Source organism: Melanotaenia boesemani, chromosome 10, assembly GCF_017639745.1.
Source record: "Melanotaenia boesemani isolate fMelBoe1 chromosome 10, fMelBoe1.pri, whole genome shotgun sequence".
NCBI classification, from domain to species: domain Eukaryota; kingdom Metazoa; phylum Chordata; class Actinopteri; order Atheriniformes; family Melanotaeniidae; genus Melanotaenia; species Melanotaenia boesemani.
Genome location: NC_055691.1, coordinates 25,924,131 through 25,938,740, shown reverse-complemented (window position 1 = coordinate 25,938,740; position 14,610 = coordinate 25,924,131). Strand labels below are relative to the sequence as shown.

The window sequence follows — 14,610 nt, the reverse complement described above, 5'->3', positions numbered from 1 at the left end:
CGCAGGCCACCAGGTCTTGACTGCAGTTTATTGTTTACTGTTAAGGGGTTACATTGCTTCACATTTTAAAGAAAGAAAGAAAGAAAGGTGCGCCAACAGGTTCGTTGGGTTAACATTCTTATCAGGATCCGACAAATGTATATCCTGGTGATGTTAGCACTGATATCAATGGCCAGTGCTATCGTTTGCTGTTATTTAATGTAGTTGTAAGAAAGAGTAAAAATTCATTTCACTTTTATTTTCTTCTTTTGATAAGAGTATTAATTAAACTAATCATATAACTATACTTTCAACAACTCATACAGATTTTAATGAATATTCAGTATACAGTTTAACATATAGTTCTTTAATTCATAGTAAAAAAAAAAAGAATATATATAAATACATTTGCACAAATAGATGTAGTTGGTTACTGATCACATACTTATCTAATGATGTGTACTAAATAGAAACAGGCACTTTGTAGATGAAAAATATACAATTCAACTTAAAAGGACACTAAATCAAAGAGCCACTACATGCTCCTGTAAACATTAACTAAGCTACTTTGAATTCTCTGTCAGTCCTGAAACTGAACATCAAAAATACATTCAGTTTCTGTACATTCTGGTGTGTCTGAATCTAATTGACTTCAACACTGGACACCAAAGTTAATAATTATTAACTGGTAAATGTAGACAATGATCTTTCAAATATCGTATTTCAGAAGTGCATGTAGACACGTTATACCAGATTACTACAATTATATAATAACTCCCAGATATCTGATTTTGATGGTCATGTAAATGGGCTCAGTGTGTTATAAAAATGGGGATCTGAGAATATCTGTTAATAAATTAATATCAAATCAAATAAAATAAAATCAGGCAGATGTGAAACAAATCGCTTCAGGAAATTGGAGGTTATTCCAGCACAAATTGCAAAATACCGCTCTTAGTGTGTGCAGCAGGCGATGGGAGGATTTTGATGGCAGACTGTACAGATAGTTTTGTGGACTTCTGCACTGAAAAGAAACAATATTATAATAATTATAATGCTGGTAGTGTTATTCATATCAACCAAGAAATTTCAGAAGTTATGGTAACAAGTACGGCTTAACTGAAAGCCAGCCTACATTACATTGTAAGAGGTGTTTGGGGAAAAAAGGGAAAAAAGTAAGTTTGATGTTGGCTAAAATTGTTTTCATTCTTTATAAGCTTTATTTTGTTGTCCCTCACTTGAATTTGCCCTTCGACTGATGGCTGCTCATCATTCTTGAAAGCATTCTAAATCAAAGATGTAGGTCCTGTCATTCCAAGTAAAGCCGTGTATCCACACTGTTTGCATGTTTTTATTTCTTCTTGTTTGTGCTACAGTGATAAAGTAGCACTGACTTTAGTATAAACAAGTACATCTTTCACATTGCAAGTCACTTCATTACAATGAGCTACATTTCTTCCATTAAGACTCCAAAGTAATTGTAAAAGAAATTAAAATATTGACAATATTGTTGAGACATTTCAGGGGATTATTATAAATAAATTGGTTTCCAAAATATTCACCTGGGTTGAAGTAGCAGTTAATATATTTCAGCTTCAAAGCATTTCAAGTTTTACAAGGTATTTAAATATTTTGACAGTGGGTCATGGCCTAAAGCTTTAAAATGCAGAACTGCCTCCAAACACCTGATTGCAACATCATCAATTTCAGGATCAAACTTGTTTGCAAAGAGTTGGTGTTGTTCTAGGAGCCATGGTAGGTCACCAGCCCCGTACACACAAACGGCCCTTCTGTGTTGCCCTGTGCACGGGTTGTACGGGGCTCCTTTGCGCACATTGCCCTCTAAATAAGACCACTTTACCACGCGAGCAAAAGACTGCATGTCTGACACATCATACTTATCATTAGCAGGCAATGACCCAGGAACAGAGGGCATCCTCTGTAAAGTAGCCCACATGTGCTCATCAGGGCTGTACGTGTCCTTCTCCCACTCCATGAAATTCTGAATGTCTTCGTTTTTCATCACATGCTCCACAAATGCTCTTGTGACCACAAAGTAGGCATTTCCCGAGAACATGGGGCTGCTAATAGGTGGAGGCGTCTTCATGATACCTGTCTGGATGATATTGTCTGTAACATTGTAATGATACTGCCATCTGGTTTTCTTGTAGTCGTTGGTGGCTTCAGTTTCCATGCTGTTTCTCCCGATGAGAGCTTTCAGTGCCGTCACCATCTCTCTGTTTGTTTTGATGGGGAAGTCTGTCCCACAGGTATTGAGCAGGTACTTCCAGTCGACATGAGAGTTCAGCAGGTCTTTCATGCAGTTCAGATCTGCCTGTACTCGGGACCACGAGGCATATACAACTCTTTCTAGTTTACTAGCTATGAAAACATTGGGAAAGCAAGAAATAATTCCCTTCACAGCCTTCTGAAATTCTGGAGAGGATTTTTGGTCCACATGTATGCAGTAGATATTCTGTGGAGCATAAACAGCTCGTAGGAGTCGCTCAAACATCTCAATCTTCTCATGGATGACCATGGAGTAGGCAATAGGAAAATTATTTTCCTCCTCACTAAGAGGCTTTGTAATAAAACTTCTCTCTTTAATGTAAGCCGGACAGTCCTTTGTTGCATTAATGTAGAATTCCTCAGATAAAATTGTTTGCTTCCTCCTGGATCCAAGAAGCATTTTCAATTCAATTTTCTTGACATGTACATCTCCACTGATGACAGCCAAACAGCCAGGCAGGTCAGTCCAAAACTGCTTCGGTATTGTGAGATCTGAGAATGATTTTCTTTTAGAAATAGTTTCCCAAAAAACAAAAGACAAGCACAGTGCTAGGATGAGAAAGATGGTCATAACCAACATCTGCCTCATGATGAACATTGGAGAAGCCATTTTCCAGTCTGAGGAGAGAACAACGCAGGCCACCAGGTCTTGACTGCAGTTTATTGTTTACTGTTTACTGTTAAGGGGTTACATTGCTTCACATTTTAAAGAAAGAAAGAAAGAAAGGTGCGCCAACAGGTTCGTTGGGTTAACATTCTTATCAGGATCCGACAAATGTATATCCTGGTGATGTTAGCACTGATATCAATGGTCAGTGCTATCGTTTGCTGTTATTTAATGTAGTTGTAAGAAAGAGTAAAAATTCATTTGACTGTTATTTTCTGCTTTTGATAAGAGTATTAATTAAACTAATCATATAACTATACTTTCAACAACTCATACAGATTTTAATGAATATTCAGTATACAGTTTAACATATAGTTCTTTAATTCATAGTAAAAAAAAAAAAAGGAATATATATATATACATTTGCACAAATAAATGTAGTTGGTTACTGATCACATACTTATCTAATGATGTGTACTAAATAGAAACATGCACTTTGTAGAAGAAAAATATACAATTCAACTTAAAAGGACACTAAATCAAAGAGCCACTACATGCTCCTGTAAACATTAACTAAGCTACTTTGAATTCTCTGTCAGTCCTGATACTGAACATCAAAAATACATTCAGTTTCTGTACATTCTGGTCTGTCTGAATCTAACTGACTTCAACACTGGACACCAAAGTTAATAATTATTAACTGGTAAATGTAGACAATGATCTTTCAAATATCGTATTTCAGAAGTGCATGTAGACACGTTATACCAGATTACTACAATTATATAATAACTCCCAGATATCTGATTTTGATGGTCATGTAAATGGGCTCAGTGTGTTATAAAAATGGGGATCTGAGAATATCTGTTAATAAATTAATATCAAATCAAATAAAATCAAATCAGGCAGATGTAAAACAAATCGCTTCAGGAAATTGGTGGTTATTCCAGCACAAATTACAAAATACCGCTCTTAGTGTGTGCAGCAGGCGATGGGAGGATTTTGACGGCAGACTGTACAGATAGTTTTGTGGACTTCTGCACTGAAAAGAAACAATATTATAATAATTATAATGCTGGTAGTGTTATTCATATCAACCAAGAAATTTCAGAAGTTATGGTAACAAGTACGGCTTAACTGAAAGCCAGCCTACATTACATTGTAAGAGGTGTTTGCGGAAAAAAGGGAAAAAAGTAAGTTTGATGTTGGCTAAAATTGTTTTCATTCTTTATAAGCTTTATTTTGTTGTCCCTCACTTGAATTTGCCCTTCGACTGATGGCTGCTCATCATTCTTGAAAGCATTCTAAAACAAAGATGTAGGTCCTGTCATTCCAAGTAAAGCCGTGTATCCACACTGTTTGCATGTTTTTATTTCTTTTTGTTTGTGCTACAGTGATAAAGTAGCACTGACTTTAGTATAAACAAGTACATCTTTCACATTGCAAGTCACTTCATTACAATGAGCTACATTTCTTCCATTAAGACTCCAAAGTAATTGTAAAAGAAATTAAAATATTGACAATATTGTTGAGACATTTCAGGGGATTATTATAAATAAATTGGTTTCCAAAATATTCACCTGGGTTGAAGTAGCAGTTAATATATTTCAGCTTCAAAGCATTTCAAGTTTTACAAGGTATTTAAATATTTTGACAGTGGTTCATGGCCTAAAGCTTTAAAATGCAGAACTGCCTCCAAACACCTGATTGCAACATCATCAATTTCAGGATCAAACTTGTTTGCAAAGAGTTGGTGTTGTTCTAGGAGCCATGGTAGGTCACCAGCCCCGTACACACAGACGGCCCTTCTGTGTTGCCCTGTGCACGGGTTGTACGGGGCTCCTTTGCGCACATTGCCCTCTAAATAAGACCACTTTACCACGCGAGCAAAAGACTGCATGTCTGACACATCATACTTATCATTAGCAGGCAATGACCCAGGAACAGAGGGCATCCTCTGTAAAGTAGCCCACATGTGCTCATCAGGGCTGTACGTGTCCTTCTCCCACTCCATGAAATTCTGAATGTCTTCGTTTTTCATCACATGCTCCACAAATGCTCTTGTGACCACAAAGTAGGCATTTCCCGAGAACATGGGGCTGCTAATAGGTGGAGGCGTCTTCATGATACCTGTCTGGATGATATTGTCTGTAACATTGTAATGATACTGCCATCTGGTTTTCTTGTAGTCGTTGGTGGCTTCAGTTTCCATGCTGTTTCTCCCGATGAGAGCTTTCAGTGCCGTCACCATCTCTCTGTTTGTTTTGATGGGGAAGTCTGTCCCACAGGTATTGAGCAGGTACTTCCAGTCGACATGAGAGTTCAGCAGGTCTTTCATGCAGTTCAGATCTGCCTGTACTCGGGACCACGAGGCATATACAACTCTTTCTAGTTTACTAGCTATGAAAACATTGGGAAAGCAAGAAATAATTCCCTTCACAGCCTTCTGAAATTCTGGAGAGGATTTTTGGTCCACATGTATGCAGTAGATATTCTGTGGAGCATAAACAGCTCGTAGGAGTCGCTCAAACATCTCAATCTTCTCATGGATGACCATGGAGTAGGCAATAGGAAAATTATTTTCCTCCTCACTAAGAGGCTTTGAAATAAAACTTCTCTCTTTAATGTAAGCCGGACAGTCCTTTGTTGCATTAATGTAGAATTCCTCAGATAAAATTGTTTGCTTCCTCCTGGATCCAAGAAGCATTTTCAATTCAGTTTTCTTGTCATGTACATCTCCACTGATGACAGCCAAACAGCCAGGCAGGTCAGTCCAAAACTGCTTCGGTATTGTGAGATCTGAGAATGATTTTCTTTTCGAAATAGTTTCCCAAAAAACAAAAGACAAGCACAGTGCTAGGATGAGAAAGATGGTCATCACCAACATCTGCCTCAAGATGAACATTGAAGAAGCCATTTTCCAGTCTGAGGAGAGAACAACGCAGGCCACCAGGTCTTGACTGCAGTTTATTGTTTACTGTTTACTGTTAAGGGGTTACATTGCTTCACGTTTTAAAGAAAGAAAGAAAGAAAGGTGCGTCAACAGGTTCGTTGGGTTAACATCCTTATCAGGATCCGACAAATGTATTTCCTGGTGATGTTAGCACTGATATCAATGGTCAGTGCTGTCGTTTGCTGTTATTTAATGTAGTTGTAAGAAAGGGTAAAAATTCATTTGACTGTTATTTTCTGCTTTTAATAAGAGTATTAATTAGACTAATCATATAACTATACTTTCAACAACTCATACAGATTTTAATAAACATTCAGTATACAGTTTAACAGATAGTTCTTTAATTCATAGTAAAAAAAAAAAAAAGAATATATATATATACATTTGCACAAATAAATGTAGTTGGTTACTGATCACATACTTATCTAATGATGTGTACTAAATAGAAACAGGCACTTTGTAGAAGAAAAATATACAATTCAACTTAAAAGGACACTAAATCAAAGAGCCACTACATGCTCCTGTAAACATTAACTAAGCTACTTTGAATTCTCTGTCAGTCCTGATACTGAACATCAAAAATACATTCAGTTTCTGTACATTCTGGTGTGTCTGAATCTAACTGACTTCAACACTGGACACCAAAGTTAATAATTATTAACTGGTAAATGTAGACAATGATCTTTCAAATATCGTATTTCAGAAGTGCATGTAGACATGTTATACCCAATTACTACAATTATATAATAACTCCCAGATATCTGATTTTGATGGTCATGTAAATGGGCTCAGTGTGTTATAAAAATGGGGATCTGAGAATATCTGTTAATAAATTAATATCAAATCAAATAAAATAAAATCAGGCAGATGTGAAACAAATCGCTTCAGGAAATTGGTGGTTATTCCAGCACAAATTACAAAATACCGCTCTTAGTGTGTGCAGCAGGCGATGGGAGGATTTTGATGGCAGACTGTACAGATAGTTTTGTGGACTTCTGCACTGAAAAGAAACAATATTAAAATAATTATAATGCTGGTAGTGTTATTCATATCAACCAAGAATTTTCAGAAGTTATGGTAACAAGTACGGCTTAACTGAAAGCCAGCCTACATTACATTGTAAGAGGTATTTGGGGAAAAAAGGGAAAAAAGTAAGTTTGATGTTGGCTAAAATTGTTTTCATTCTTTATAAGCTTTATTTTGTTGTCCCTCACTTGAATTTGCCCTTCGACTGATGGCGGCTCATCATTCTTGAAAGCATTCTAAATCAAAGATGTAGGTCTTGTCATTCCAAGTAAAGCCGTGTATCCACACTGTTTGCATGTTTTTATTTCTTTTTGTTTGTGCTACAGTGATAAAGTAGCACTGACTTTAGTATAAACAAGTACATCTTTCACATTGCAAGTCACTTCATTACAATGAGCTACATTTCTTCCATTAAGACTCCAAAGTAATTGTAAAAGAAATTAAAATATTGACAATATTGTTGAGACATTTCAGGGGAGTATTATAAATAAATTGGTTTCCAAAATATTCACCTGGGTTGAAGTAGCAGTTAATATATTTCAGCTTCAAAGCATTTCAAGTTTTACAAGGTATTTAAATATTTTGACAGTGGGTCATGGCCTAAAGCTTTAAAATGCAGAACTGCCTCCAAACACCTGATTGCAACATCATCAATTTCAGGATCAAACTTGTTTGCAAAGAGTTGATGTTGTTCTAGGAGCCATGGTAGGTCACCAGCCCCGTACACACAGACGGCCCTTCTGTGTTGCCCTGTGCACGGGTTGTACGGGGCTCCTTTGCGCACATCGCCCTCTAAATAAGACCACTTTACCGCGCGAGCAAAAGACTGCATGTCTGACACATCATACTTATCATTAGCAGGCAGAGGGCATCCTCTGTAAAGTAGCCCACATGTGCTCATCAGGGCTGTACGTGTCCTTCTCCCACTCCATGAAATTCTGAATGTCTTCGTTTTTCATCACATGCTCCACAAATGCTCTTGTGACCACAAAGTAGGCATTTCCCGAGAACATGGGGCTGCTAATAGGTGGAGGCGTCTTCATGATACCTGTCTGGATGATATTGTCTGTAACATTGTAATGATACTGCCATCTGGTTTTCTTGTAGTCGTTGGTGGCTTCAGTTTCCATGCTGTTTCTCCCGATGAGAGCTTTCAGTGCCGTCACCATCTCTCTGTTTGTTTTGATGGGGAAGTCTGCCCCACAGGTATTGAGCAGGTACTTCCAGTCGACATGAGAGTTCAGCAGGTCTTTCATGCAGTTCAGATCTGCCTGTACTCTGGACCACGAGGCATATACAACTCTTTCTAGTTTACTAGCTATGAAAACATTGGGAAAGCAAGAAATAATTCCCTTAACAGCCTTCTGAAATTCTGGAGAGGATTTTTGGTCCACATGTATGCAGTAGATATTCTGTGGAGCATAAACAGCTCGTAGGAGTCGCTCAAACATCTCAATCTTCTCATGGATGACCATGGAGTAGGCAATAGGAAAATTATTTTCCTCCTCACTAAGAGGCTTTGTAATAAAACTTCTCTCTTTAATGTAAACTGGACAGTCCTTTGTTGCATTAATGTAGAATTCCTCAGATAAAATTGTTTGCTTCCTCCTGGATCCAAGAAGCATTTTCAATTCAGTTTTCTTGACATGTACATCTCCACTGATGACAGCCAAACAGCCAGGCAGGTCAGTCCAAAACTGCTTCGGTATTGTGATGTCTGAGAATGATTTTCTTTTAGAAATAGTTTCCCAAAAAACAAAAGACAAGCACAGTGCTAGGATGAGAAAGATGGTCATCACCAACATCTGCCTCATGATGAACATTGGAGAAGCCATTTTCCAGTCTGAGGAGAGAACAACGCAGGCCACCAGGTCTTGACTGCAGTTTATTGTTTACTGTTTACTGTTAAGGGGTTACATTGCTTCACGTTTTAAAGAAAGAAAGAAAGAAAGGTGCGCCAACAGGTTCGTTGGGTTAACATTCTTATCAGGATCCGACAAATGTATATCCTGGTGATGTTAGCACTGATATCAATGGCCAGTGCTATCGTTTGCTGTTATTTAATGTAGTTGTAAGAAAGAGTAAAAATTCATTTCACTGTTATTTTCTGCTTTTGATAAGAGTATTAATTAAACTAATCATATAACTATACTTTCAACAACTCATACAGATTTTAATGAATATTCAGTATACAGTTTAACATATAGTTCTTTAATTCATAGTAAAAAAAAAAAAAAGGAATATATGTATATACATTTGCACAAATAAATGTAGTTGGTTACTGATCACATACTTATCTAATGATGTGTACTAAATAGAAACAGGCACTTTGTAGAAGAAAAATATACAATTCAACTTAAAAGGACACTAAATCAAAGAGCCACTACATGCTCCTGTAAACATTAACTAAGCTACTTTGAATTCTCTGTCAGTCCTGATACTGAACATCAAAAATACATTCAGTTTCTGTACATTCTGGTGTGTCTGAATCTAACTGACTTCAACACTGGACACCAAAGTTAATAATTATTAACTGGTAAATGTAGACAATGATCTTTGAAATATCGTATTTCAGAAGTGCATGTAGACACGTTATACCAGATTAGTACAATTATATAATAACTCCCAGATATCTGATTTTGATGGTCATGTAAATGGGCTCAGTGTGTTATAAAAATGGGGATCTGAGAATATCTGTTAATAAATTAATATCAAATCAAATAAAATAAAATCAGGCAGATGTGAAACAAATCGCTTCAGGAAATTGGTGGTTATTCCAGCACAAATTACAAAATACCGCTCTTAGTGTGTGCAGCAGGCGATGGGAGGATTTTGACAGCAGACTGTACAGATAGTTTTGTGGACTTCTGCACTGAAAAGAAACAATATTATAATAATTATAATGCTGGTAGTGTTATTCATACCAACCAAGAATTTTCAGAAGTTATGGTAACAAGTACAGCTTAACTGAAAGCCAGCCTACATTACATTGTAAGAGGTGTTTGGGGAAAAAAGGGAAAAAAGTAAGTTTGATGTTGGCTAAAATTGTTTTCATTCTTTATGAGCTTTATTTTGTTGTCCCTCACTTGAATTTGCCCTCTGACTGATGGCGGCTCATCATTCTTGAAAGCATTCTAAAACAAAGATGTAGGTCTTGTCATTCCAAGTAAAGCCGTGTATCCACACTGTTTGCATGTTTTTATTTCTTTTTGTTTGTGCTACAGTGATAAAGTAGCACTGACTTTAGTATAAACAAGTACATCTTTCACATTGCAAGTCACTTCATTACAATGAGCTACATTTCTTCCATTAAGACTCCAAAGTAATTGTAAAAGAAATTAAAATATTGACAATATTGTTGAGACATTTCAGGGGATTATTATAAATAAATTGGTTTCCAAAATATTCACCTGGGTTGAAGTAGCAGTTAATATATTTCAGCTTCAAAGCATTTCAACTTTTACAAAGTATTTAAATATTTTGACAGTGGGTCATGGCCTAAAGCTTTAAAATGCAGAACTGCCTCCAAACACCTGATTGCAACATCATCAATTTCAGGATCAAACTTGTTTGCAAAGAGTTGGTGTTGTTCTAGGAGCCATGGTAGGTCACCAGCCCCGTATACACAGACGGCCCTTCTGTGTTGCCCTGTGCACGGGTTGTACGGGGCTCCTTTGCGCACATCGCCCTCTAAATAAGACCACTTTACCACGCGAGCAAAAGACTGCATGTCTGACACATCATACTTATCATTAGCAGGCAATGACCCAGGAACAGAGGGCATCCTCTGTAAAGTAGCCCACATGTGCTCATCAGGGCTGTACGTGTCCTTCTCCCACTCCATGAAATTCTGAATGTCTTCGTTTTGCATCACATGCTCCACAAATGCTCTTGTGACCACAAAGTAGGCATTTCCCGAGAACATGGGGCTGCTAATAGGTGGAGGCGTCTTCATGATACCTGTCTGGATGATATTGTCTGTAACATTGTAATGATACTGCCATCTGGTTTTCTTGTAGTCGTTGGTGGCTTCAGTTTCCATGCTGTTTCTCCCGATGAGAGCTTTCAGTGCCGTCACCATCTCTCTGTTTGTTTTGATGGGGAAGTCTGCCCCACAGGTATTGAGCAGGTACTTCCAGTCGACATGAGAGTTCAGCAGGTCTTTCATGCAGTTCAGATCTGCCTGTACTCTGGACCACGAGGCATATACAACTCTTTCTAGTTTACTAGCTATGAAAACATTGGGAAAGCAAGAAATAATTCCCTTCACAGCCTTCTGAAATTCTGGAGAGGATTTTTGGTCCACATGTATGCAGTAGATATTCTGTGGAGCATAAACAGCTCGTAGGAGTCGCTCAAACATCTCAATCTTCTCATGGATGACCATGGAGTAGGCAATAGGAAAATTATTTTCCTCCTCACTAAGAGGCTTTGAAATAAAACTTCTCTCTTTAATGTAAACCGGACAGTCCTTTGTTGCATTAATGTAGAATTCCTCAGATAAAATTGTTTGCTTCCTCCTGGATCCAAGAAGCATTTTCAATTCAGTTTTCTTGTCATGTACATCTCCACTGATGACAGCCAAATAGCCAGGCAGGTCAGTCCAAAACTGCTTCGGTATTGTGAGATCTGAGAATGATTTTCTTTTAGAAATAGTTTCCCAAAAAACAAAAGACAAGCACAGTGCTAGGATGAGAAAGATGGTCATCACCAACATCTGCCTCATGATGAACATTGGAGAAGCCATTTTCCAGTCTGAGGAGAGAACAACGCAGGCCACCAGGTCTTGACTGCAGTTTATTGTTTACTGTTTACTGTTAAGGGGTTACATTGCTTCACATTTTAAAGAAAGAAAGAAAGAAAGGTGCGCCAACAGGTTCGTTGGGTTAACATTCTTATCAGGATCCGACAAATGTATATCCTGGTGATGTTAGCACTGATATCAATGGCCAGTGCTATCGTTTGCTGTTATTTAATGTAGTTGTAAGAAAGAGTAAAAATTCATTTCACTGTTATTTTCTGCTTTTGATAAGAGTATTAATTAAACTAATCATATAACTATACTTTCAATAACTCATACAGATTTTAATAAATATTCAGTATACAGTTTAACATATAGTTCTTTAATTCATAGTAACAAAAGAAAAAAAGAATATATATACATTTGCACAAATAGATGTAGTTGGTTACTGATAACAATACTTATCTAATGATGTGTACTAAATAGAAACAGGCACTTTGTAGAAGAAAAATATACAATTCAACTTAAAAGGACACTAAATCAAAGAGCCACTACATGCTCCTGTAAACATTAACTAAGCTACTTTGAATTCTCTGTCTTTGCTGATACTGAACATCAAAAATACATTCAGTTTCTGTACATTCTGGTCTGTCTGAATCTAACTGACTTCAACACTGGACACCAAAGTTAATAATTATTAACTGGTAAATGTAGACAATGATCTTTGAAATATCGTATTTCAGAAGTGCATGTAGACACGTTATACCAGATTAGTACAATTATATAATAACTCCCAGATATCTGATTTTGATGGTCATGTAAATGGGCTCAGTGTGTTATAAAAATGGGTATCTGAGAATATCTGTTAATAAATTAATATCAAATCAAATAAAATAAAATCAGGCAGATGTGAAACAAATCGCTTCAGGAAATTGGTGGTTATTCCCAGCACAAATTACAAAATACCGCTCTTAGTGTGTGCAGCAGGCGATGGGAGGATTTTGACAGCAGACTGTACAGATAGTTTTGTGGACTTCTGCACTGAAAAGAAACAATATTATAATAATTATAATGCTGGTGGTGTTATTCATACCAACCAAGAATTTTCAGAAGTTATGGTAACAAGTACAGCTTAACTGAAAGCCAGCCTACATTACATTGTAAGAGGTGTTTGGGGAAAAAAGGGAAAAAAGTAAGTTTGATGTTGGCTAAAATTGTTTTCATTCTTTATGAGCTTTATTTTGTTGTCCCTCACTTGAATTTGCCCTTCGACTGATGGCGGCTCATCATTCTTGAAAGCATTCTAAATCAAAGATGTAGGTCCTTGTCATTCCAAGTAAAGCCTGTGTATCCACACTGTTTGCATGTTTTTATTTCTTTTTGTTTGTGCTACAGTGATAAAGTAGCACTGACTTTAGTATAAACAAGTACATCTTTCACATTGCAAGTCACTTCATTACAATGAGCTACATTTCTTCCATTAAGACTCCAAAGTAATTGTAAAAGAAATTAAAATATTGACAATATTGTTGAGACATTTCAGGGGATTATTATAAATAAATTGGTTTCCAAAATATTCACCTGGGTTGAAGTAGCAGTTAATATATTTCAGCTTCAAAGCATTTCAACTTTTACAAAGTATTTAAATATTTTGACAGTGGGTCATGGCCTAAAGCTTTAAAATGCAGAACTGCCTCCAAACACCTGATTGCAACATCATCAATTTCAGGATCAAACTTGTTTGCAAAGAGTTGGTGTTGTTCTAGGAGCCATGGTAGGTCACCAGCCCCGTACACACAGACGGCCCTTCTGTGTTGCCCTGTGCACGGGTTGTACGGGGCTCCTTTGCGCACATCGCCCTCTAAATAAGACCACTTTACCACGCGAGCAAAAGACTGCATGTCTGACACATCATACTTATCATTAGCAGGCAGTGACCCAGGAACAGAGGGCATCCTCTGTAAAGTAGCCCACATGTGCTCATCAGGGCTGTACGTGTCCTTCTCCCACTCCATGAAATTCTGAATGTCTTCGTTTTGCATCACATGCTCCACAAATGCTCTTGTGACCACAAAGTAGGCATTTCCCGAGAACATGGGGCTGCTAATAGGTGGAGGCGTCTTCATGATACCTGTCTGGATGATATTGTCTGTAACATTGTAATGATACTGCCATCTGGTTTTCTTGTAGTCGTTGGTGGCTTCAGTTTCCATGCTGTTTCTCCCGATGAGAGCTTTCAGTGCCGTCACCATCTCTCTGTTTGTTTTGATGGGGAAGTCTGCCCCACAGGTATTGAGCAGGTACTTCCAGTCGACATGAGAGTTCAGCAGGTCTTTCATGCAGTTCAGATCTGCCTGTACTCTGGACCACGAGGCATATACAACTCTTTCTAGTTTACTAGCTATGAAAACATTGGGAAAGCAAGAAATAATTCCCTTAACAGCCTTCTGAAATTCTGGAGAGGATTTTTGGTCCACATGTATGCAGTAGATATTCTGTGGAGCATAAACAGCTCGTAGGAGTCGCTCAAACATCTCAATCTTCTCATGGATGACCATGGAGTAGGCAATAGGAAAATTATTTTCCTCCTCACTAAGAGGCTTTGAAATAAAACTTCTCTCTTTAATGTAAGACGGACAGTCCTTTGTTGCATTAATGTAGAATTCCTCAGATAAAATTGTTGGCCTTCTCCTGGATCCAAGAAGCATTTCTAATTCAGTTTTCTTGTCATGTACATCTCCACTGATGACAGCCAAACAGCCAGGCAGGTCAGTCCAAAACTGCTTCGGTATTGTGGGATCTGAGAATGATTTTCTTTTAGTAATAGTTTCCCAAAAAACAAAAGACAAGCACAGTGCTAGGATGAGAAAGATGGTCATCACCAACATCTGCCTCATGATGAACATTGGAGAAGCCATTTTCCAGTCTGAGGAGAGAACAACGCAGGCCACCAGGTCTTGACTGCAGTTTATTGTTTGAGCAAGAGTTTGCATTGCTTCACGTTTTAAAGAAAGTGAA

General features: G+C 37.5%; 5 protein-coding genes across 5 annotated transcripts; all 5 read right to left on the bottom strand.

The window, feature by feature from the left end:
- Window positions 1–1,591: 1,591 nt before the first annotated feature.
- On the bottom strand, window positions 1,592–2,878 carry LOC121648121 (beta-1,3-galactosyl-O-glycosyl-glycoprotein beta-1,6-N-acetylglucosaminyltransferase 3-like). The gene has a single exon (XM_041998069.1). It carries the CDS (start codon window positions 2,876–2,878, stop codon window positions 1,592–1,594), a length of 1,287 nt encoding a protein of 428 aa, XP_041854003.1.
- Window positions 2,879–3,258: 380 nt separating this feature from the next.
- On the bottom strand, window positions 3,259–5,833 carry LOC121647698 (beta-1,3-galactosyl-O-glycosyl-glycoprotein beta-1,6-N-acetylglucosaminyltransferase 3-like). The gene has a single exon (XM_041997352.1). The coding sequence runs from the start codon at window positions 5,787–5,789 to the stop codon at window positions 4,503–4,505; it is 1,287 nt and encodes a 428-aa protein (XP_041853286.1). The 5' UTR covers window positions 5,790–5,833; the 3' UTR covers window positions 3,259–4,502.
- A 1,098-nt stretch (window positions 5,834–6,931) lies between these two features.
- On the bottom strand, window positions 6,932–8,476 carry LOC121648120 (beta-1,3-galactosyl-O-glycosyl-glycoprotein beta-1,6-N-acetylglucosaminyltransferase 3-like). Its single transcript, XM_041998068.1, is given in 2 exon segments — window positions 6,932–7,711; window positions 7,713–8,476. Coding segments are annotated over 2 exon segments (1,062 nt in total). The 3' UTR covers window positions 6,932–7,413.
- Window positions 8,477–10,011: 1,535 nt separating this feature from the next.
- LOC121648144 (beta-1,3-galactosyl-O-glycosyl-glycoprotein beta-1,6-N-acetylglucosaminyltransferase 3-like) lies at window positions 10,012–11,613 on the bottom strand. The gene has a single exon (XM_041998102.1). The coding sequence runs from the start codon at window positions 11,596–11,598 to the stop codon at window positions 10,312–10,314; it is 1,287 nt and encodes a 428-aa protein (XP_041854036.1). The 5' UTR covers window positions 11,599–11,613; the 3' UTR covers window positions 10,012–10,311.
- A 1,342-nt stretch (window positions 11,614–12,955) lies between these two features.
- Window positions 12,956–14,585, bottom strand: LOC121648119 (beta-1,3-galactosyl-O-glycosyl-glycoprotein beta-1,6-N-acetylglucosaminyltransferase 3-like). The gene has a single exon (XM_041998067.1). The coding sequence runs from the start codon at window positions 14,583–14,585 to the stop codon at window positions 13,224–13,226; it is 1,362 nt and encodes a 453-aa protein (XP_041854001.1). The 3' UTR covers window positions 12,956–13,223.
- Between the last annotated feature and the right edge of the window lie 25 nt (window positions 14,586–14,610).